This window comes from Arachis ipaensis, chromosome B6 (assembly GCF_059453495.1).
Source record: "Arachis ipaensis isolate K30076 ecotype BB chromosome B6, ASM5945349v1, whole genome shotgun sequence".
Taxonomy (NCBI): domain Eukaryota; kingdom Viridiplantae; phylum Streptophyta; class Magnoliopsida; order Fabales; family Fabaceae; genus Arachis; species Arachis ipaensis.
In genome coordinates, this window is record NC_142441.1 from 131,639,032 (window position 1) to 131,664,396 (window position 25,365).

Genomic DNA, 25,365 nt, shown 5'->3' on the forward strand with positions numbered 1-25,365 from the left:
CATCTGGACAGTGGAACCTTGAGAATATCTATTCTCATCTGAATCAGTCTCTGCAGAGCAACATTAACTCTTACAACCCAGATGTTCAAGCTGGTTCAGAGGTCGGTTGGTGTTGGACTGGTGCGGCCTCAAAGGTTTATGATGCTCATAGTGGTTATTTGTGGCTCAGTAAGAAGATGTTAGTTGGGAGGATAGGGGTAATTGGCTTTGGCTTTGGCGTCAACATGTTCCAGAAAAGCACAAAATTTTGGCCTGGCTATGTCTTCGGGAGGCTCTTCCTACTGCTGCATTTCATTTTAGGAGGGGCATTTCGCACACGGATAGCTGTCCACGATGTTTCTCAGGTCAGGAATCGGTTTTACATTGTATTCGGGATTGTCCAAAAGCCCAACTTGTTTGGCAAGCTTTAGGGATCTCCGATCAACCAGTGGATTTGATGAGTTGGTTCTTATATAATAGCAAACAGCGCCCTTTTAGATTCTTTTCTGGTCTCTGATGGATTTGGTGTTCGAGAAATAACGAGATCTTTCATCCTCACGAGCATTGGACCACAGACAAGGTGATTGGTATGGCTTTGTCCTTAGAAAAGGAGCTCCGAAATATTTTTGAGTTGCAACGACTATCTATCCCCTCAACCATTAGTGGCTCTTGGATTCCCCCCTCAGTGGGTACCTTTAAGATTAATTGTGATGCTAGCTATCCTGGCAGTGGTGCTCGAGTTAGTTTCGCTTGTGTTAGCAGAGATTGGAAGGGAAGGTGGCAACGAGGCTGTCTGGGAACAATTGAGAGTCGTAGCATTTTGCAAGGAGAGTTGTTTGCTATTTGGAGATGCTTTCTTTTAGCATGGGACTCGGGACAAAGAGACATTATATGTGAGACAGACTGTGTGGAGGCATTTACTATTGTCAATAATTTACAATATTGCTCTGGGTTTATTAATCCTTTGGTGTTAAAAATTCGAGATATCATGTCTTGGAAATGGCGTGCTGATTTTCGGTTGATCTTGAGAGATGCAAATACAGTAGCAGACATCATGGCAAAGACTGCAATGAGGACTATTTCTCCCCAAGTGGAGCTTCCATTGCCTTGGAAGGAGTTTGAGAGTAGTATTCAGCGGGACTGCCTTTCTTAAGCAGTTTCTTGTTTTTTTTTCTTTCTTAGTTTTTGTTTATTTTCTTTTAAGTCACCAAAAAAAAAAATCTCGCTTTTATTCTAGTTGATAGTTGATGATTCAAACAATACACTATCATTTAATTATTTACCTATTATACACGAAACAATATAATAAGAGTTATACATTAAGTAAGTTTTGCAAATATTTTTACCTTGAAAAATTTAATGTTTAATAAATTTTAATTACTAAATTAGTTACTAAAATTTTATTACATTAGACAAATTAATTATCACATAAAATTGTTATAAGAAATTTTACAAATCAATTTCTTTGTTACTTAATAAAATTGTAAACTTTTATATAAGTGACTCATAAATTAATTAGTATTAATTTTTTTATAACTAAAAATAATTGTAAAATAATTAATTAATAGAATATACCAATTAAATAATAGTATAAATAAAAAATTTAATTCATAATTTCATAAAATAATTTTTAAAAAAATAATTATGCATATAATAAGAGTACAGTACTCACAAAAATATATAGTGAGTACTAAACCATGTAAATAAAGATTAAATTTTTTTTTAACTTATTGTCATTTTTTTAAATTAAAAAATGATAAAATAATTTATTTTTAATAAAATTAATTTTTTTATACTTAAAAATTATTGAACTTTTTATTATTTATTCAAATTATATTATTTTAGCTAAATAAATTTTATCTTTATAATTAACTCAAATATTAGAATATTATCTTTATTTTTATAATTTTTTATTTTATCTAAATTCATTTTTTTATATTTTTAGATTTAACTTCATAAATATGTGTTAATGTCAGAATATTTAAAAAAATGATACTATACATTAATAAATTTATTTAAAAAATTAATTTATTCAAGACAGAATAGCTATAGCACGCATTGTTGTCAAACTAACTCGTAAACTCGTACGAATTTAGATATGGAATCGAGTTGACTCGGGAATAGACTCGATCCTGAGTAAACTCGGCTAGACTCGTCAAACTCACGAGTCTAGGACCGAGTTAGCGAGTTTGTGTTTTTCTTCATTTTTGCTCAAAGAAAGCATCATTTTGAAAAAAAAAACACTTTTTCTATTAGGGTTACGATAACACTCCCAAAGAATGAAAGAAAACTCACTCATAACTCACTCATCTGCGTCGTTTCTCTCAAGTCTCACTTTCTCCATATTTTGTCGCAGTCGCCGTTCCGTCGAGCAGTCGCTGTTCGCCTGCGTCTGTTACCTCTACTCTGATTTGCGTCATTGTCTTTGTGAATTTTACCTCTGCTGCACTTTACTCTGTATTTCTTCACATCTCCACTATCCGCAACTCCATCGTGCTATCACCATTCACGAGTTCGACTACTTCTCCTACAGTCCTACTCTGGTTCACGTCGTCGTGAAGTCCATGACTCTTTGTCGCCGTCATTTTGTGCTGCTACTGCACCCTCACCACCACTGCCTGGTGCACCCTTGTCATCGATTCGCTGTTGCTGGGACTTTGCCCCTTCTTTGCTTATATATGCATCCTCTATTTTTTGTATGTCTTTGCCCCCCCCCCCTTCTTTAGGCCTTTGCTTCTTGATTTAGGTTTTTTTGCTTTTCAAATTTTATTGCTTCTAATTTTAGCCTATGTGGCCAGATAGTTCATTCATTTATGGGTGTTAGTAATTAATTATTTTGATTAGAGTTAATTATATGTCGTAAACAAAGTTATATTGAATGTTGAATTGTCAAATATTTATTATTTTAGTTATGTAGAGTTAAATATTTATAATTTGTTTTACTTTTAGTATTGCATCTTTGGTAAATTACAGTGTTAGTATAATTTATAATTTGATTAATTTTTGAGTTATAAATTTGATTATTTGATATTGTTCAATGTTCAATTAAAGATTTAGTATTACAGATTTAGAATTTTTAATTTTGTCTGTTCTATATTGTATTTGTATAAGAATAATTGTAGAGGATTTGAATGTGTATTTTAAAGTATTTGTTATAATGTGTGCTACTATTTTAATTTATTATACGTTTTAAGATTGATATTATTAATGTTGAAAGGTTAGAATTGAGTATATATATATAAACTTCATAATAGGTGAACTCATATGAGTCTACGAGTTAACTCGCGAGTCGAGTTTAGGTCAGCTCCACGAGTTTACTTGGACTCGCGAGTTTGACAACCTTAATAGCACGTTAATGTAAGCAAAAAATGTAGCTGTGAAAAATATTGTTTTGTAACAAAAGGTTAAATTTTAGCCACTATAACAATGTTTTGTGATAAATAGAAAACACACTTATTTATTTTTATCCTAATTTAGTGTTTGTAGTTAAAATTTGGTGGCTAAACCCCATTTTTATGGTAGTGATCCAAGCTCAATATATAGAAACACAAATATAAATTTGATTTAGAAAACATAGAATTATAAGAATCTCATAAGAATTTACTAGTTATATAATGTTATGAAAGTTGACGAGACTGTTAATAGAGTATGCGGTAGCGGAGTGAGTTAAGGAGAGAGGGACAGATGGAAGAGAGGGAGCAAGAGCATTGAGAAAGAGGGAATTGAAAAGTTGAGATGAGAGTTTCAAGTTTGATTTTGGGAGTGGGTGAAATGAAATGATGGGTAAAAAAAAAGTGTCACGAGAAGCTTGGGTTTGTTCTTGGAAAATTTATTCCAAAGACTTGGCTTTAATTTAGATATTGCTTGATTCAAATGCAACTTGGGCTACAGCTTCAATTTGTTATTCAAGAGTTCTATGTTTATACACATAGGTTCAGATTCAGACCTCATATTTAATAGATATATATACTGTTCAAACTTGAAAGTATTCTCTTATTTATTATGTCTATAGATGATTGAGTTATGTTCAAAATATTTTAAGGAATGCCGCGAAATTAAAAAATTTATCAGAAACTTCTATCTTTTCTATTGGATTTCTATAGAATTAGATTAATTAGTCAAATTTCTAAAAAAAAATACTAATCTATTTTTTATAGAGATCATATAAAAATTACATTTTGAAGAATAAATTTTTGGGTAATTTATACTTAAAATTGCACACCTAAATTAATTTTTATTATACGCATGTCCTAGAATATCTCTATGCAAATCGAATTAATTGGATTCGATTTAGCTATAATAGTATAGTAAATTGAATCAACTAGATTCGATTTACTCTATATATGCTACAGATAAATCGAATCTAGTTAATTCGATTTACTACTTCTGTAGCATATATACAGTTTACTATAGAACTTATTGTTTTGATGACGTTACTTCTAATTCAAATTTGAATTTTTCAGAGCACAACATCATCAAAACATAATTTTATATTTAATTTCACAAATTAAATAATAATTTAATTGATATAGTATTTTAATTATTTCTCAAATTAAATTACATATTATATAAATATATTTAGTTATTTTATATTATATAACTATCTGTTATTTCTGACTCTAAAAAAATTTAAATTTTAATTCCTATGTTACTTTGGAGTTTGGAAGGCTATACTTTATATTAATTTTTTCAATATCAAAAATTCCGGTGATGATTTTTTAGATACTAATGAATCAAAAAATGAATTTTAATGAAATTCGTTTATTGTTTCGTTTTAAGTTCACAAGTTTATAAAAATTTAGATTTTTTGGAATTGGAACTAAAACACAAAAAAGTTGAATTTCTATTCTTATTCGTTTTGATTTTTTGATATTTTATTTAAATCTAAATGGGAGTATTTTCTTGTTGACATTTATATTTTGTAGAAATGTCAATAAATTATATAAATAGTAAATCGAATCAATGTATACATGCTACAGAAATAGTAAATCGAATTAACTAAATTCGATTTACTAAACTGAATCTAGTTGATTCGATTTATTCCTATTATAGTTAAATCAAATTCAATTGATTCGATTTATAGAGATATTCTAGAATAGGCGTGTAACGAAAATTGATTTAGGACATACATCTGCGTAATTTTAAATCCCATTCAATTTATTAGTATAAATTATTCTAAATTTTTTAAATAATATAATAAATATGTAAACAATGACGAGAATAATATAATCATTTTTTTTTTGCTCTTGAGGAAATTCTTTGGTTAAAAGATACTACCCCTTAGTGTCTAGGTTTACTTAAATACAATTAATTAATTAATTATCAATTTCATAAGCTATCTAAATAGATAGCTATAATTCAAGTGCTAATTATTTTGTGAAAATATTTTTTATTTTTATTTTAAATTTTCCGTCATATTTTGGAAAATTGACTGGTTTGTAAAATGCTTCACATTAAAAAATTTCACATTTCTCAAATGTGTTAACCTCCACTTGAAGAATTTAACTTGGTGATGGCTAATTTTTCTAAAATAAAGTAAAATGTTAGATAAAATATTTAAAACTAACTTAGAATATGAATTTTGCTATTATGTGTTCTAAAGACATAAAAAAAATATTTTAATGTTATTTATTATGAAATAATTTTTTTTACATTTTTAATATATAAAAACAATAAATAATATTAAAATATTTTTTTATAATATACTTAATATATGTCCTTAAGACATAGAATAGCAAAACTTTTAAAATATTACATAAAAAAGTGCTTAAAATATGTATCAAATTAAATATGCAATTATGACTACCCAAAATAAAAAAGAGACAAAGTTTATCACCCTTGGAATGATAGAAACACATGCAAAGAATTTGATCATGGGGCTTGCATGGCGCGTTGTCTTGAAGAGAAACTAGGTGGCTATGTATATTTTATAGAATTTAAGTTTAGGTGTGTTCTATTGTCTAACTTTTAAATCATTTGATACCAAAAAAAAAAAAAAAATAGAGTCTACTTTTATTTTTCTTAATTTTTAGGTAAATTAGGTACCTATATGTTATATATTAGACATCATAGAATTTTCTTTAATTTTAATATATTTACAGCAAAAAAAACGTTTTACACTATCGTTTAATATAAAAATAATCATTTTATTAATATGTCGACATATAATTAAAAAAATATGTAAAATTATTTTACAGTCATATTATATCGAAATTAAATTATATTATATTATATAATAATTAAAAAAATTCATAAGAAACAAAAAGACAAGAGAAAACACAAAAGGAAATTGAAAAAAAATATTAGAAGACTATTAAAATTTATTATTTTTTGTTATTAATTAATTATTAGTATTTAAAAATATGAGATAAAATATATTATTAGATAAAAGAAATTAAGTTAATAATTAAATAATAATTAAAAATAATAAATTTTAATAATCTTTTAATTTTGTTAGGATGAAAAACCAAAATTAAAAAGATAAGAAAAAAAAAAGAGAAAAATCCATTGGGTGTTTGAGCGATATATGTGTGTGGTGGATACATAATTTGGTTATTACAGTTTCGCTTTCTGGTCCCCAAAAGTTTTATCCTATCTGTCCTCCTCCTCCCGGATCTGCTTCTCTTTTCTCTCTCATCAATAATTGAGTATATGCATGCATGTCAGACATCATTTAAGAGGGGTAACCCAAATCTAATTCATTTTTTAATTTAAAGGTAAAACTAATTATAACGACTTGTTACAAGCTTGTGATTTCATTAAAGAATGGCTGCGAGCTCCTATGCCTAATTGCATTTTTCAAGTTTTTCAATTCCCCCTCCAACAAAACAACTAGCTAGCTTTCATCATGGGAATTAAGTATAATTTAACAATTTTGTAAGATTAACTAAATTTTAGTTAAATTAAAATATATGCCTTTATATATTTTTTCCTCTTACTAATTAAATTACGTTGAATTTTTATTTTTGAATTTACTATTTTATCGGAATAGACAGTTTTATAATCGAAGAGAGTAGGCTTGTATTTACTATCCAAATCTACCGTTGGATTTCTGTAAAAGTAATCATCTATACAAAAAGGTTTTACGGTATAATTTAGTTTTAAAGTATTATATATGTTAAGTACGATTTTGGTTGTTAAGGTATAAATTGAAAATTTTCTTCGTATCAATTTTTTTTTATACAAAATTGTCCCTAAGATTTAACTTGATTTTAAAATCGTCGCGAAAGTAGAGGTAGAGATAAATCGTAAGAGCAACTCTAACGCTGAGCGCCCTTTTTACTTTTTCTGACACATTTGAGTCCCTAGCAGTTGGAGAGAAGTGGAGTTGGTCCCTACACAGTTTTTAATAGAACTAAGTCTCTCTCGATGAAGACTTGGTATAGCCAATAATAATTTGTCATTTGTCAAATTATTATTTAAATAAATAATTATACAAACTTTTAATTAATTATATTAAATAATTATATTATAATAAATACTTATATTAAATAATTAAATAATAATTAATTTAATAATTAATTATATTGAATAATTAAATTTTTATTTAATTAATAATTTATATTAATTATTTATGTCATAATTAATATTAAATTTTATTTATATTATTATATTAAATTAGCAGTCTCAAATATTTAATTATATTATTTATATTATTCTATTAAAATTATTTATGTCATAATTAATATGAATTTATTTAATATTAATATCTTTTAATAGTAAATTATTTTTAAATTTATAAATTTAAATTATATTATTGAAAAAAATTAATTATATTAATTTTAAGTATTTTAATTAATTAATTAAGTGAGGCCACAACATGAATTAAAGTTGGTTCCTCCTAATGGAGAAGAAAGAGATACTCTAAGTTTCTATTTACTGTTTATGACGCAAAAGCTTACTTTTTATGACAGGTGGACCATAAATAGAAATTGGAATGAATGAGATGGTCTAAATAAATTCTTCTTCTTTCTTTTTTTTCCGCAAAAATAAAAACACTCTCTCTTATTTTTTTTAATTTTATAATCTTTTGATTATAAATAATTTGATCTAAAATTTTAATATTTAAATAAAAATAAAAATTAGTTATCAAATCTGTTAGTATATATTTGTATATATAAATATATATTATTTAATTTATTTTTAATATAAATTTTATAATTTAGATCAATAATTAATTTATTGTATTTTTAAATATGAAATGACGTATGGAGGGTTTTGAAACGCATGCATGGCATAAAATTAGGAATAAAGGAGGCGTGTTGTTGATGGATGGGTGTATGGAGGGTCAGAAAAAGTTTTAAAACTGATACTAGATAGTCTCTCTATATCTACTGCTACTTTTCTACGTTGAATTTTATGTAGGATACATACTAGTATGTACTCTACCATATATATTCTACTGTTGAAAATTTTAGTTAGGATCATTGTTGCGTGTTTAATATGTGATCAAACGGAATAATATCTATACTTTTGTATCCCGTGCCACAACCACCTTTATATCTTAAATTAACTTTTTTTTTTTTGTAATGTTTGAACAAGGTAGAGAAAATTAAGATTATATATAAAATTAAAAAATAAATTAAATACGTAAATTATAAAATTATAACAAAATTTAAATTATAAAATTATTAAACTTAATATAAATTTTATAAAATTAATTGTCTCAAAAGATTTTAGGAATTAAATTGAATTTGTAGTTATTATTATGTGTTTGAAGAGCTGGCAATGACCAGAACTTATTATTAAACTACTTTTCCACCTTAACCAATAACAATAATAAAGAAGTTTTGTGGTCCACAAATTCAACCCAACAGAATACATAAATTCAATTACAAATTTAGTTTTTATTATCTTATCTTATCTTATCTTATCTTTATCTTATCTTTAGTTGTTCTTATCTTATCTTTATTTGCTTTTATCTTTCATAGAACAATGTTCTATATATATTTAGTTTTACCCTCATAGTTTACACTTCACTTCAATTCAATTCAATCAATCAAGAAATACAAAGTATAATATTCTTCCTCTCTTCTTTTCTTATTCTTTCACAATTTTATCATGATATCAGAGCTTTGTACTAAAATTTTTGGTGCACCGCTTTATTATTCGTTCTTCCCTTTTTGAAGATCTTGTTCCTTTTCCTCTATTCAGTTGACCACTTTTCCGTCAAAGCCTTCCAAGTAATTTTAAAGCTTTCATTGAATCTCCTTGCAACTCTATGAATCTGATCCCTCTGAGGGTACATGAATCCATAAGAAAACAAAAGCCTCATATCGTTTGCAAATTCATCAGACCCTGAATACACGAATTTGTGCATCTTTGACTCTATATCCTCAAACGCTATTGGCTTCAACAACACACTTTCATATTTGTTGCCAAGAATCCCTAACTTCTTGGAATCCAGAGTCTTATTGAAAGTCCAGCCATCTCTTTCAACCATGAAGTGCTTCAAGATCACCCAACACTGTATCTTTTGATAACGATCCATTCTCTGCTCATTCAGAACAACCTTCATCTCCTCTTCTTTCTTCGTGTTCTTGGAGTCAAGCACCTTAGAACCGGTTCTTGGGATTCTTGAACATGCATTGTGATGTTCTTCCTCTTCTTTCTTTGTGTTCTTCGAGTCAAGCACCTTAGAACCGGTTTTTGGGATTCTTGAACATGCATTATGGTGTTCTTGCACAGAAAATTTTGTGGAAACAGAAACTTCAAAAGTTGCCAACTTTCTTCTCTTTCTGCCTCCGCGAGAATCAGCACCATCATCGTCCTTCTTCTATTTGCACTGTGCATCAGTTGACAAGGTTCTAGAACCTTCTGTATCGCTCTTTCTCACTACATTACACGAGTATTCAGTAGTGTTGCAATGTTAATCTTTCTTCCTCTTCTCACCGCATGAATCAGAAGCCATAAATTATGGTCCATGCTTTTCAGTATCAGCATCATTCTTTAGTTTGCACTCTTCAGATGACACTGTTCTTGAACGCGGCAAACGAAGCTTAATTATGAGTCTCTTTCTTGGGGCAACATCTGCCTCTGCTATTGAAAAGCTTGGTTGTTGATGTTTCGAGTGAACAAGGGTTTCAAGGCTCGATCTTTGGTAGGATTAATTACAGAAAGAAGAAACAAACAAGTTTGTGGGGGTACAATCACTACTACAATGCGGTATAATATAGGACTAAAAGGTTTGCTTTACCGTTACTGGTTTACTTACAAAACAAGGCAAAATAACATAGGAGACATTATGTACGGATTTCACAATTTCATCACACTAAGATGAATTAAAAAAGAAAGTAGTTGGCTCGAGCTTGTTTGAGAAACATTGGTAAAGAAAATTGTCGAAAGAATAATATAGTACTTAACAAAGGAGTTGAATCCAACACGTTGATGCCTACGTGGCCTTCTTTCACTTTCTGCTTCTTCCTTCTTCCTTCAAGAATCCCAAGATCCGGTTCTAAGATGCTTGACTCCAAGAACACGAAGAAGGAAAAGGAGATGAAGGTTGTTCTGAATGAGCAGAGAATGGATCGTTATCAAAAGATGCAGTGTTGGGTGATCTTGAAGCGCTTCATAGTTGGAAGAGATGGCTGGACTTTCAATAAAACTCTGGATCCCAAGAAGTTAGGGATTCTTGGTAACAAATGTGAGAGTGTGTTGTTGAAGCCAATAGGGTTTGAGGATATAGAGTCAAAGCTGCACAAATTCGTGTATTCAGGGCCTGATGAATTTGCAAATGATATGAGGCTTTTCTTATTCTTTCACAATTTTATCATGGTATCAGAGTCTTGGTATCCTCCTTGAGGAGGATATATAAGTTATCATCTTTTAGGTGAGAAATCACCATGCTTCTTTTTCAATCTCCTCTCACAATGAATAATCAATCTTCCAATTCAGTTCAAGATCCAACCAATCTTTATTACATCCATCCAAGTAAAAATCCAACATCAGTCTTGGTTATCCCTGTTCTAACATGAAACAACTATCATTCATAGAATAGTCACTATGGCCTATCTGCGCCTTCTTCCGACAGTTTCATCTGCGCCTTCCTCTGGCAGTTTCATCTGCGCCTTCTTCCGGCAGTTCCGTCTGCATTCTGTTTCAGCAGTTTAATCTACATTCTGTTTTAGCAGTTCCATCTGCACTCTTATCGCGCTCTATGCGCCCTCTTTCTTATCGCGCTTTATGCGCCCTCTCTTATTGCGCCATACGCGGCCTCTAAAGATCAATCTTATTGCGCTTTACGCGCTTATTTTTTCATTTTTCTTTTGAAGATTGCTGCTCAAACACAGCATCTCCTTTTATATTTTTGCTGCCGGCAGCTCAAGCTCTGCCGCACGCATTTTTTGAAGATCGCTGCTCAAGCACAGCATCTCCCTTTATATTTTTGCCGCCGGCAACTCAAGCTCCGCTGCACGCATCTTCCTCTGCGTCACCACGTCAAACACTCAACAATTTCATCGGAACTTATCCAAACTGTGGATTATTGACATCTTCCATCCACCAGCTTGCGGGGGCGTATTAAACTACTCTTCCACCTTAACCTATGACAACAATAAAGAAGTCTCGTGTGGCCCACAAATTCAGCCTAACAGAATAGATAAATTCAATTACAATTTTAGTCTTTATTATCTTATCTTTATCTTATCTTTATCTTATCTTTAGTTGTTCTTATCTTATCTTTATTTGTTTTTATCTTTCATAGGACAATGCTATATATATATATATATATATATATATATATATATATATATATATATATTTAGTTTTACCTTCATAGTTTACAACACACTTCAATATAATTCAATCAATCAACAATTAATAAAATTTCTTTATCTATTATTTTCCTATTCTTTCACAATTTTATCACTTATTGTTGTTAATAATGAAGGCTTATGGAGAACCTATTAATCTAGGTTCTTGAGATGTTTTTATTGCTAGTCATTCATGGATTTAGAGTAATCTACTTCTAGGATTAATCAAAGCACCCTATATATATAAAATTTCAGAAGAGCAATAAGTTCGAATAACTTTCCAAAAAACTTTTCAAAAAAATCATTATTGTAATAAGGTTCATTACAAAAAAAATCTATCAAGTAACTAATACATTAGTACTGATAATTCTTGATCACAAATAATAATTCATTTCATTAGAGTAACCAAAAAAACTATAAATAAAAATAAAAATTTATGTATAATTATTTTTATATAAAATTTATAATTAAAAATTATTAAATAATTTAATAAATTTAATTAAATTATTATTTAATAATTCTAACTATACATAAATTTTCATTTAAAAGAATGGTAATATTAATCCCGAACCGTACTAAGCATTTTTATGGAGAGACATGGGAATCTCATTGATTTCCTAGTTTAACTTGATCTCTTTTTTATTTTTATTTTTTTATTGAATCGGCTATATATTATTAAATAGTATGTTCATTTAGGGAAAAATATTTATAAACAGTTTCAAAATTAAATTGTGATATTATAAAATCGAATTATATAGGAAAATATAGATGTGTGAACTTTTTTAAAGAACCATTATTTTCTTCAATATTAAAAAAGTTAAGAAAAATGTTTGGAAAAATTAAATGCACTGTTATTATTATAAAGAAAAAGTTGTTAATTTTATATATAATTCATATTAATAAAAAAATATAAGAGATACTTCTACGAATTTGATGTTAGTATTAATAATAAGTTAAAATTTGTTTTAATTATATAATAAAAATAATTAACATAATAATTATTAAGAGAGATAAAGTTATTTTGCAATAAATAATATATTTAATAAATCAATCAAGTTATGTGAATATGTGTACAAAAAAATCAATTACTAATTAACTATTACGTATTGAAATACATATTTAGTATTTCATAAAAAAATATATACTACTTTAAATGAATTTAATTATTCGTCTATCGTAAATTTAATTATTCTATTATAATAAAATTGATTATTCTAGTAGTTAATTGTTTAATTAAAAAAGTGTATAAATTAATATATATAGTGACGCTAATTAATTAGTAGTTAATTTTTAGTATACATTAAAATATTTTTGTTAATGTAAATAGTTTAGTCAACAACTCAACATTTATTGAGATAAAGAATTTAAAAATTTGTTAACATATATTCTTAAGATATATGTTAACTAAATTTATTAATAAATAGATTAATCGTATTAGGTGTATAATTAAATCAGTTGTTAGTGTAAATATATTAAAAATAAATTAAATTATATATATTTATATAAAAATATATAATAACTAATTTTAGTAATTAATTTTGATATATAAATAATATTTTTAAAAATAGATTGCATATTTATTTTAGTTAAGAAGTGAAAGTTGAAAATTGTTCACTGTGAAATCGATAACGTTCTATATATTAATATTTTACTTCATCCGTTCTTTAATATCTATTTATTTTACCCATTTGTTTATTCTATAATATATGTCAGTTATAATTTTTAATATAATTTATTATTAAATTATCAAATATATTCTTAGTTTATATAAGTATTAAAAATTATTGTATTATTTTATCTTGTTATTAGTTAAGGTTGACTTAATTTTGTTATATTATCTTTAATTTATTACTCTTGATTATAAATTTTTATCAATAATATAATGTGCATTCAAAGAAAGTGACAGATAAAATAAATGGATTAGAGGGAATATTCTACGAAATTACTAAGTAAATTTAAATAGTGGGTGTGGCTAAAAATTTTAGCCTAACATCCTAATACATTGAAAAAAAGTTTTGGGTTTATACAGTGTATTTATTTTGATTCAAAAGAGATCCCCTAATTATTATGGAAAAAGGGGAGAATTAATTACATTGTAGAATTAGATTTAGTAGAATCTGTAAAAGAAGATATGATTAGTATTGAGTTATAGGATGATAATGATTAATGGTATGTTGTGTGTAAAATAATTGTGTCTGCATGGATAAAGCAGAGTGTCCACGCAGCACCTCCCTCTCCGTTCATTTTTTTGTCACTTATACATAGATAACAATAACATAACGTCCCAGAACTCCGAATTCCCTTCTCTCTTTCTTCTTCTCTCTTCATATAACAATGGACAGAGACATGCTTCCAGCAAGGTCTCATCCTCTTTCTTGGACGGAACCCTTACTTGCAGAAGACAGCACTGACATTGGAATTCCCATGAATGCCCCTCTCACTTCCTTCAAAACCATACCCCAGCCTCCTCCAATTACCATAAACCCCTTCCCCTTCCTCACTGCTAACACTAACGATAACAACTTCCTCACGCACCAAGGAATGGACACTTTTGCCCTCGAACACTCTTTCCCTACTCTCAAACCCTCCTTCTTCACCAACAACAACAATCCTTTTGATAATGCCTTCGATTTGGGACCTGACTCCGGTTTCTTCTTCTCCGGCAACCATTCTTCCAACTCCCCTCTTTTGATGGCTTTCTCTCAGCCTCTAATTGGCTCGGCTGACATGACTTCCGCTACTGAATTCCCGCCGGCGACGCGGTTGCTCCCGGCGGGGGGCGCCGACGATGATGCGGTGGCGCTGGGTGCTGGATTTGAAATGGAAGCGTTTGCGGCTTCTGGAAATGCTCTGTTTTCGAGCAGGGGAAAGGGGTTGAGGCCTCTTGAGGTGGCTCCGACGGTTGGTGCGCCTCCCACGCTCTTCCAGAAGCGTGCCGCGCTCCGGCGAGGCTCCGGCGGGGCTGAGAGTCTTGAAGCTTTGGGAATGGGGAGTTTGGAGAGGAAATGGGGAGAGGGGGAAGTTGAAGAAGGTAGCATTGAGGCTTCAGTGTGGAATTACGATTCTGATGAGAATGTTGAGAGTGGTAGTAAGGCTGTGGTGGTGGAGGAGAGTGGGAATCATAGCGGCGGAGGGAATGGGAATTTGAGCTTGAGTGGCGGTGTCAATGGTGGAGATCAGAAAGGGAAGAAGAAAGGGATGCCGGCGAAGAATCTCATGGCGGAGAGGCGGCGCAGGAAGAAGCTTAATGATAGGTTGTACATGCTTAGGTCTGTTGTGCCAAAGATTAGCAAGGTTTGTGATTTGGACTATTGAGTGAGAACAGTAGTTATAATTGTTGATTTGTTTAAGTGTTATATCAATTGGCTGATGTTGATGCCTTGGTGTCTTGTTGAATTACTGGTCACATAGATGTTCATGACAAGTTCTAGCTTAGTTCTTTTGATGTGTTAAGGATTTAGGGATTATACATTCTAATGTATTTCATTGTTCATAGATGGATAGGGCTTCGATACTTGGGGATGCAATCGACTACTTGAGGGAGTTACTGCAGCGGATTAATGATCTTCACAATGAACTGGAGTCAACTCCACCTGGCTCTTCGCTGCAATCTTCCACCACCAGCCTTCAACCTTTGACACCCACGCCGCAAACCCTTCCGTGCCGGGTGAAGGAGGAACTGTATCCTGGCGTCTTGCCAAGCCCCAAAAACCAACCTGCAAAGGTAAATCTTTTATCACCTGGTTTCAAGATACTTGGTGGACAGTATAGCTTGTTGCTTGCAGAATTGTTACAATTGGAACTGCGTTTATCTGGAGCTCACAGGGACAAAAAGTTGCACATGGATGTTAATTTTGTGATGATTTAGAGCATGGAACTTGAATGAATATCATTTTTTCTGCATGAGTTGCATCTTGTAGTGACCCACCTGCCAAAAATTTTGAATTGATAAATTTGCATAAACATGTCATTTCAAAATTTCTGCTAATGTGTGATACATATGAATTGTAATATAAAATTTCGCATACCTACTATTAGATGCTTACGGTCATGCAAGGTTCCAAGAGATGCAAAGAAAGGTTATGTGTGATTATTATTAGAATCCCCTATATTTGTGTGTCAATAACACTGTATATTTGAACCTGTGAGAAACCCCTGATATTTATAATTGATTATAAAATGAACATTTAAGTAACTAGTTAGTATGTCTTGATGCACAGAAATTCAGAAAGGTGTATTAGTGCAAACTAATTAGAAACCACTAGATTGTGTATGTAACTTTATGCTTTCTGAATTTATTTGAATGGTAATTAAGGAAATTATTTTAACTTGACTTTTGTGTTTCTGAACATTTTAGGTGGAAGTTAGGGTGAGGGAAGGGAGAGCTGTCAACATTCATATGTTTTGTACTCGCCGACCAGGTCTTCTGCTCTCAACCATGCGGGCTCTGGATAACCTCGGATTAGATGTTCAGCAGGCTGTTATTAGCTGCTTCAATGGCTTTGCTTTAGACGTCTTCAGAGCCGAGGTATGGTTCTTTATCTAATGCCAGGCTTAACTTGACCATTTAATTTCCTTAATTTTGTCATTTTAATTTTAACTTTTAGTTTTATGATCCTTTCCCCCAATTTTGTTTGGGCATTCCAAATGGTGCTTAATAATTTCAAATTATCCATGTGTTGCACATGATGTTCTTTCAATATTGATGTGATGCCTACCTCATGAAAAATTTTTTTCTCCAAAATTATATGATGTCTGGCCAATACAGAACTTTAGCAATTGCTACATCGTTGACAAATAATATAGAATTATAGATGTGCCTTTTTTATTTGCAATGATGCTACGTCTGAATCTATGAAATGAAATTTTATAAGGAGATTTAGCTGATTGAGTCTGAATGGGCTGGGATGAAATTAAAGAGAAATGGCTTGGTTGTAGCAACCTTAAGACACTGACTTGATGCCTTAGGTTGAGAACTCGTACCTGTTCTCACGACTCTAGATCATGTTCTTAGAGTGCTCCACAACAACGACAAAGCCTTATCCCACTAGGTGGAGTTGGGTACATGGATCAAACGACACCATTGCGCCCTATCATGTCTACAGTGAGACTGTTGACATGTAGATCTCCTTTGACCACCTCATGTATGGCCTTTTTAGGTCTTCCTCTACCATTCACCACCCGTTCACCTTTCATCTCATCCACCCTCCTTATCAGGTGCACTGCTAATCTTTTTCTCACATGTCCAAACCACTTAAGACGAGATTCTACCATCTTTTCACAATACGCGCTACTCCATCTTTTCTGGCACATGTCCAAACCACCTCAGAGTGCTCCAAATGCGACAAACATGAAGTGCTTAGCAATTCTCTCCCGTAATCCTATTCACATGTCAAGTATTTTTAGCCAAACAATCAAATACAATACTCTTAAGCTTCCTCTTGTTTGCTCTAGTTTTGTTTTTCTGTGGCCTGCCACTTATAGTGGGTGGATGGCATTCAATAGTTGATACTCTCTTGGTTCCCATGGCTTATTGGAAGTTTAAACCATATATTGATTATTTGCATCTATGCCTGACAAGCACTTTGACTGCTTCCACTCAGACGAGTAAATATTAGCTTAATGAAGAATGAAAAAACCTTGCAGGGCTTTCTCCTGTTTTGTTTGTTTGTTTGGTGTCTGATGTTTACCATATTTAATTCACTGATTACTGGTTTAGTTTGTTATCTTGTGGTTTTTTATAGCGAATTTTCTGTGGTTTCTTATGATAATGTTTTCTTATTTGTTAACAGCAATGCAGAGAAGGGCAGGATGTTCTTCCTGAGGAAATCAAAGCAGTGCTGCTGGATTCAGCAGGGATCCATGACATGATGTGATTCAAGCTCTTCATTGATAAATGGCTAACTGTTTGTTGCAACTTGCAAGCAGTATCCAAATGCATTACCTCTTAACAATTACTGCCTGTGAAGGCATAACCATGAAGATCGAATAGGTTAGCTTAATCCGTAGGTTTGAGAAGTTGTCTTGTGGTGTTTTCTCATGATTTTGAGCAAAGCAAATGAACTTTAGATTTTTATTTTTAAGTGATGGAATATTATTTGTTTTACTCTGACCTATTTTAGTCATGGAATAATTTCTATTTTATTTTATTTTATCACTTTTTATTGTTTTCTTGGTCAATTTTATTTTGCATGTTTAATTTTGCGACTATGCTAATGTCCACTAAAATTAACCACTAAAATCTGCCATCAATATAAAATATATGTTGGAATATAAATAAATATTAAAAATAAATTAAATTAAACATATATTTATATAATATATTGGTAAATGATTTTGGCCTTCGAATAGGATTTTTGTAATTTTGAATATGATGATGATACAGAAAGTTGCAATCCATAGTCCGCCGGCAGTTGTGGTTTTTCTTTTTTTATTCTTTTATACATGAGTGATAAAGTTCACTTTTTAATTCATTTGTGCTATTAGCCTCTTTTAGTATGCTAGCAATGAAATGGAAAAAATGCAGGTGCAGAGGAACGACCCCGGCACCTTATGGTATAAAACATCGAAAATATATCAACGGTAAACATTTCAAATGGTGAGTTATAGCCTGCACCTGGCTAAATAAGGTGAATGAAGCACCTTTTACTTCTGAGTTCTGACATCTGTTTGGGTCTTACTGTCCGGTCTTTTGATGCTTGTCAATTTTATCCTCTGAAATTTCCTATATTATTTAGTGACCTCTATAATATTTAATATTTGCACGATTGTCCAGTTGTAGACAGATGGGCCTCCACTTTAGTATTGATAATGGGTTTGCAAACTTCAAAAAAATTGAAAATGTTAAAACCAATTCACAACCATTACCCACGGATCCAAATTTGCTACGGCAAAGTGTTAAAAGACAAGTGTAAAAAATTTTGCATCTGCAAAATAGTATGGTACATCCAAATTACAGAATGTAAATATAAGGTGTCTAATTTAATTATTTGTTATATTCATATATTTTAACGTATTATATCTAAAAATCATTTTATAATTAAATCATTGTCACTTTTTTTTTTTTACCAAAAATAGGAGATTCAAACCCACAACCTCTTAGTTGAGTATGGGAAGACTATGCCATTTGAGCTATAACTCATTGGCAATCATTATCACTTTTTATAAAAGTAAATTTATAAAATAAAATACTTTTTGAGCAAATAAATAATTCCCGTTTTAAATTTAATTTAAATTTAGATATATTTAATATTTAAAAAGTTAGATAATATTAACTTTTTTCAATAAGAGCGTTCTCTCCATCCTTCTTTTTCCCTCTTGGTTTGAGGATAAAAAAATCAATTAACCGCCATCACAACAAGCACACACTCTCTCTCTCTCTCTCTCTCCTGGTTTGGATATCTAACTCAAAAAACCATTAGATCACGAGCTTCAGAGGCTCACCCTTGCATCTCAATGGCGGCTGAATCTCCACCGTCTACCGTTGCTGGTTCCTCGATCAAAGTGGAGGTGATTGTAAGTACTGGAAAAGTCAAATTTATGGACCTGGAAGCTTCAAGTTGTTGCTGGGCTACTGGTTTTAAAGGCTCTGCCGTGTCCTCGGCCACGGTCTTGAGCTTGGGAAATTCTTTTTTTGACATAAACTTGGGTATTCTTTTTTTTTTTTTGTTATAAGCTTGGGGATTCTTTAAGTTGCATATTAGAGTAACTTTTCTCATAAAATTATGGGCTTAAAAAATCACAAGGCCTGAGATTGATACACGAGAAGCCCGAATATGATACACAGAAAAAAAAATAAAACCTTAAAAGAAGGATTAAAAATTTTGGCATAATAAGATTGCATATTGACAAAGTAGACCCTAACTTGGTTAAAATTAATAATTTTAGAAGAAATCAATACCACCGTTTCAGGGTCATAAAGTAACCACACTTTGTCAGGTTAGAAAAATAAATAACACGTGTCAATAATGTGCACTAGCCAACAACGCAGAAAGTACAAGGTGCTTCATTTACCTCATTTAGCCAGGTGCAGGCTATAACTCACCCATTTCAAATGAGGGTTTAGTTATCATGTCATCTTTTGTTTTTTAAGGACACGAGTTAAAGACTTAAAAATTACTATTGATAAAAATTTTTAAATTTGTTAATTTAATAAATATATTAAAAATTTGATTTTACAATTTTTTAATAAAAAATTTTTAATTAATAATTTTAACTTGTATTTTTAGAATATATGTTAGCTAAAATTTTTAAATAATTTATACTTAAACAGGTAGTGTTTTAAATGGTTAATATTTGAATTAAATTTTAGTTTTCTCTCTAACATATAAAAATATCTTATTTATGCTCTAAAAATTTTAAATAGGTTTAACATTATACTACTATTAAATATATGTAAAACAAATCTGTTATATATACAAGTCTTTTGGGCTTACAAGTTGATACAAATTAGCCCAAGCCCAACAAAAACAACCCTCACATTAACGTGCGTGTAAACACGTGCTTACTCAACCGTTTCAATAGTGCGCTCATATTATGAAAGGTGCTTCTTCTTCTTCTTCCTCGATCAAAACCCCAATCGTGAATATTCAAACGACGCTCGAAATCTCTCAAGAAACTGTCAAAATCGTCGCGAAAACTCAAGGAAATCTACAAGAAAACTTCAAAATCTCCATAAAAACACAGAAACAAAAGAAGAAGATTATTCAAGGTATTGTTTCACTAATCGTCCAGTTTTTTCACTTTTCTCTTTCTCATTTCAATCGCAAAACACTAGCTAGTGATATTTCTATTTATTAAGTAAATTCATTGTGTTCTTGGTTTAAAATACATATTACTATTCTTACCATACTGTTCAATCGGTGATAACTGTTTTACGTACTGTTTCGTGTATAGTTTAACGTATATTTTCATGTGTTTTTGTGCATGTTTGCATTTTTGGAACTGAGATTGTATAAATAAAAACTTTCGCTGTATTTCAAGTAAATTCGACTATAACTGGTGTTATTGTTCTTGAATATTGTTCTTGTGCTTTTGGTGCTATTTTATGCATGTTTGGTTAACTTAAATATCATTTTGAACTCATATTATGTCATGTAATATAAAAAATAATAGAGGTATATATGGCCGATATTTCGGTGTATATCAAGCGAATTCGACTGTAATTGGTGCTGTTGTCCTATCCCTGGTGTTTGTAGAAACAGAATATTGTCCTTATGCTTCTGGTGTTATTTTATTTGTGTTTGCTTGAATTGAATATCATTTTGAACTCATATTATGTTATGTAATCTAAAAAATACTAGAGGTGTATATGACTGGTATTCCGGTGTATATCAAGCGAATTCGACTGTAACTGTTGCTGTTGTCCTATCCCTGGTGCAACTAGAAACAGAATATTGTCTTTGTTCTTCTGGTGTCATTTTATGCATGTTTGGTTGACTTGAATATCATTTTGAACTCATATTATGTCATGTAATCTAAATAATAGAGGTATATATGGCTGGTATTTCGGTGTATATCAAGCGAATTCGACTGTAACTGGCAATGTTGTTATCTATTAACCTTATTTTTTATTCCTTACATTAAAAATGGCAAGCAAGAACCCTGCTGCACCAAAATATGATGTAAGCACATATATCTTAGACCAGCTCAATTTTTTCTTGTATAAATATAGTTTACTTAAATGATTCTCGTTTGGTTTGTTTACAGAAAACTAAGGATTTGAGATGCCCGACAAGACTCTTGAATGAAAAGTTCTAAAACATGAGCAATAAAAAGACCATCGTCCAGGAATTGGGATTTGATGGTTTGATGCAAATCCCTACAATGAATGTGACGCATAATGTCACACCCTACCACATAGAGCTTTACGCCTAGGACGTAAATCAGAGGTGGCGAGGTGCTACGACCTCTGAAAATAAAGATACGTACATATATAACAAGAATAATATAGCTAGGAGCCTTGAAGGAAAATGGGTAAGATCAAAACAAAACCAAAGATGCATCGCTCACGAAAAACGGTAAGATGAAAAGCTTATACAGAAGGCCAAAAGACAGATATATAAAGGGTTCTAACGAATAAATATAGTCAAGCTCTAAACTCGACCTGCGAAACCAAGGCCGGCTAGAATATATATATATATATATACAACCCAACAGTGAACCAAAAGACAAAAATACAAACCATAGTTCTCCATAGTCAACCTCTAAGAGGGACAACATACAAATACAATATAACTATGGAGGATATACATCTATATACACACTAGAAACACAAATACCAAGTTCCAAAAGTAAGTTCTTCACTCCCAAAGAGTCTTCAGCAACCTTAATGTGGCATCTCACATCCTGCATCTGAAAACAATAATATATCATTATCATTAATCACCACAATCATCATTAACTATCACCAACCTCATTCATAACAATAATCATCAATTATCAACACATTCACATAATTAAACTCAACACTTTTACCAAATCACTAAACCTTAATAAGTTCACATATTCAGCTTATCCTATGGTTAATTAGCCTAAGTTTTCACGTGACATTAAATATTAACTACGAGAAACCAAAACCATACCTTAGCCGATTTTCTCCCTAAGCTCAAACACCAAACTTCAAGCTTCAAAGACTCCAAATCAAATCCAATGATTCCAGCCACCAAAGGTTTGTCCCTAGAACTCTAATTTGCTAATTCAACTCCAATTCAACATAAACTCAAGCTAGTTCATACAATTTACTCAAATTAGTATTAGGGCACACCAAATTGGATAAACCACAAGGCTTTAGAGTTTTCTTATCATTACCCACGGGTCAAGTGGACAGAATCTAGTGATTATCCACCACTAGAGTACCTCTAAACCATCAAAATCACAAAATCTCTCAAATTCCAAAACCTAAATCACAAAACTAAAAAGGAAAGAATTGGGTACAAACTCAAAATTTTCTTACCAAATTTTTAAATGAGTTTTATAGATAATTTTAAGACAAACGCGTGGCCATTGACGGCTCATCAATCGGAGCTCCGGATTAAAAGTTATGGACAAATGAAATTTAGAGACTTTTGGAAATTTAAGCTTGCTTCTTCCCTTCATTTCTTGCTGCGTGAAATGGTAATGAGAAGGGGAAGAAGGCTGATTTCAGCTTATATATGGGGTGTTATGTGAGTGGACTTGGGCCCACTTGTGTCTGGTCTAGCCAGTTCGGCTCCATTGGTCTGTTTTTGGGCCAAAATCTTTTAAATTAGTGTAAAAATTTGTATTTTAATTATTTTTACTCCATTAAACTATAAAATTTAATTTTTTGATTTCTTTAGATAATAATTAATTTATTGATCAACTATTTATTAATTATCTGGGGTTTACATCATACCCCCTAATAAAAATTTTTGCCCTTGAAAATTTTGATCGCTTTACGAAAAGTAAGCGAGAATAGCTCCTCGTTATTTTCTTAATATTTTGCTTGTGTCTATGAGACGCCCTTTGGGTCTTGTTCACACCAAAAAATCGATATTAAGGTGATTAGCTCTAATATCTCAAGCCTAGTGCTTCGAATCTCCAAAAGTATGCTCATGAACATTTATGCTATATATGTTAAGCAAGCATCCTAAATAGCATGTACACACAGCTAGAGTATGCTCAGAAGTATAGTCAGTCTATTCTCCAGGCTCTACGGAAACGAACAGCTCTGATACCATAATGTAACACCCTACCGCACAGAGCTTTACACCTATGACATAAATCAGAGGTGGGAAAGTGCTACGACCTCTAAAAATAAAGATACGTACATATATAACAAGAATAATATAGCTAGGAGCCTTGAAGAAAAATGGGTAAGATTAAAACGAAACCGAAGATGCGTCGCTCACGAAAAACGATAAGATGGAAAGCTTATACATAAGACCAAAGGACAGATATATAAAGAGTTCTAACGAATAAATATAATCAAGCTCTAGACTCGACCTGCGAAGCCAAGGCCGGCTAGAATATATATATATATATATATATATATATATATATATATATATATATATATATATATATATATATATATATATATATATATATATAACCTAACAGTGAACCAAAAGACAAAAATACAAATCCTAGTTCTCCATAATCAATCTCTAAGAGGGACAACATACAAATAAAATATAACAATGGAGGATATACATCTATATACAAACTAGAAACATAAATACCAAGTTCCAAAAGTAAGTTCTTCGCTCCCAAAGAGTCTTCAGCAAGCTCAACGTGGCATCTCACGTCCTGCATCTGAAAACAACAATATATCATTATCATTAATCACCACAATCATCATTAACTATCACCAACCTCATTCATAATAATAATCATCATCAATTATCAATACATTCACATAACAAAACTCAACACTTTCACCAAATCACTAAATCTTAACAAGTTCACATATTCAGTTTATCCTACGGTTAACTAGCCTAAGTTTTCACGTGACATTAAACATTAACTACGAGAAGCCAAAATCATACATTGGCCGATTTTCTCCCTAAGCTCAATCGCCAGGCTTCAAGCTTCAAAGAATCCAAATCAAATCCAATGATTCCAACCACCAAAAGTTTGTGCCAAGAACTCCAATTTGCTAATTCAACTTCAATTCAACATAAACTCAAGTTAGTTCATACAATTTACTCAAATTAGTAGTAGGGCACACCAAATTGGATGAACCACAAGGTTTAGAGTTTCTTTATCATTACCCACGGGTCAAGTGGACAGAACCCAGTGATTCTACACCGCTAAAGTATCTCTAAACTATCAAAATCACAAAATCTCTCAAATTTTAAAACTTAAATCACGAAACTGCAAAGGGGAAAACGGGCACAAAATCAGAATTTTCTTACCAAATTTGTTGAGTGCGTTTTGTAGAGAATTTCAAGATGAACACGTGGTTGCTGACGGCTTGTCAATCGGAGCTCCGGATTAAAAGTTATGGACAAATGAAATTTGGAGACTTTTGGGAATTTAGGTTTGCTTCTTCCCTTCCTTTCTTGCTGCGTGAAATGGTATTGAGAAGGGGAAGAAAGCTGATTTCAGCTTATATATGGGGAGTTATGTGAGTGGGCTTGGGTCCATTTGGATCTGGTCCAACCGGTTCGTTCGTTGGCCCGTTTTCGGGCCAAAATCTTTTAAATTTGTGTCAAAATTTGTATTTTAATTATTTCTACTCCATTAAACTGTAAAATTTAATTTTTTAATTTTTTTAAATAATAATTCATTTATTGGTCAACTATTTATTAATTATCCGGGGATTACACATAAGCTCTTGAAGGAGTTGGCATATTCTTTTGATTTGATGAGAAACACATTGGACACCTGGTACAGTGTGTTGACCATCAACTAAGAAAATATAGAAACTGCCCTCAGCTTGAATGCATCTAGTAACTGATTACATTAACTGTTATAATAGAGGTGTATATGACTGGTATAAAGGTGCAAAAAACTCCGAAAATAATCCACAATACACCATATTAAAAGTTAGCATACACCGAAGCTCATCATAAAAAATAATAAAAATAAGATTCAGAAGTCCTCATCAAACAGAACATAAATGATTATAGAATCATAAACTACTAACAAACTACATTATCTAGATTCAAAC

At 31.2% G+C, this 25,365-nt stretch overlaps 1 protein-coding gene across 1 annotated transcript; it reads left to right on the forward strand.

Moving 5' to 3' along the window:
* Positions 1–13,894: 13,894 nt before the first annotated feature.
* Positions 13,895–17,909, forward strand: ICE1 (basic helix-loop-helix (bHLH) DNA-binding superfamily protein). The gene is made up of 4 exons (XM_088491609.1): positions 13,895–15,023; positions 15,226–15,453; positions 16,087–16,257; positions 17,522–17,909. The coding sequence occupies exons 1-4, from the start codon at positions 14,064–14,066 to the stop codon at positions 17,603–17,605; spliced, it is 1,443 nt and encodes a 480-aa protein (XP_088347735.1). The 5' UTR covers positions 13,895–14,063; the 3' UTR covers positions 17,606–17,909.
* The last annotated feature ends 7,456 nt before the right edge of the window (positions 17,910–25,365 follow it).

Excerpts from the sequence above, each read along its gene's own strand:
- ICE1 (XM_088491609.1), top strand. The coding sequence starts at position 14,064 with ATGGACAGAGACATGCTTCCAGCAAGGTCTCATCCTCTTTCTTGGACG. Across the intron at positions 15,024-15,225 it reads TTGTGCCAAAGATTAGCAAG|ATGGATAGGGCTTCGATACT; the intron begins GTTTGTGATTTG and ends CATTGTTCATAG. Across the intron at positions 15,454-16,086 it reads CCAAAAACCAACCTGCAAAG|GTGGAAGTTAGGGTGAGGGA; the intron begins GTAAATCTTTTA and ends TGAACATTTTAG.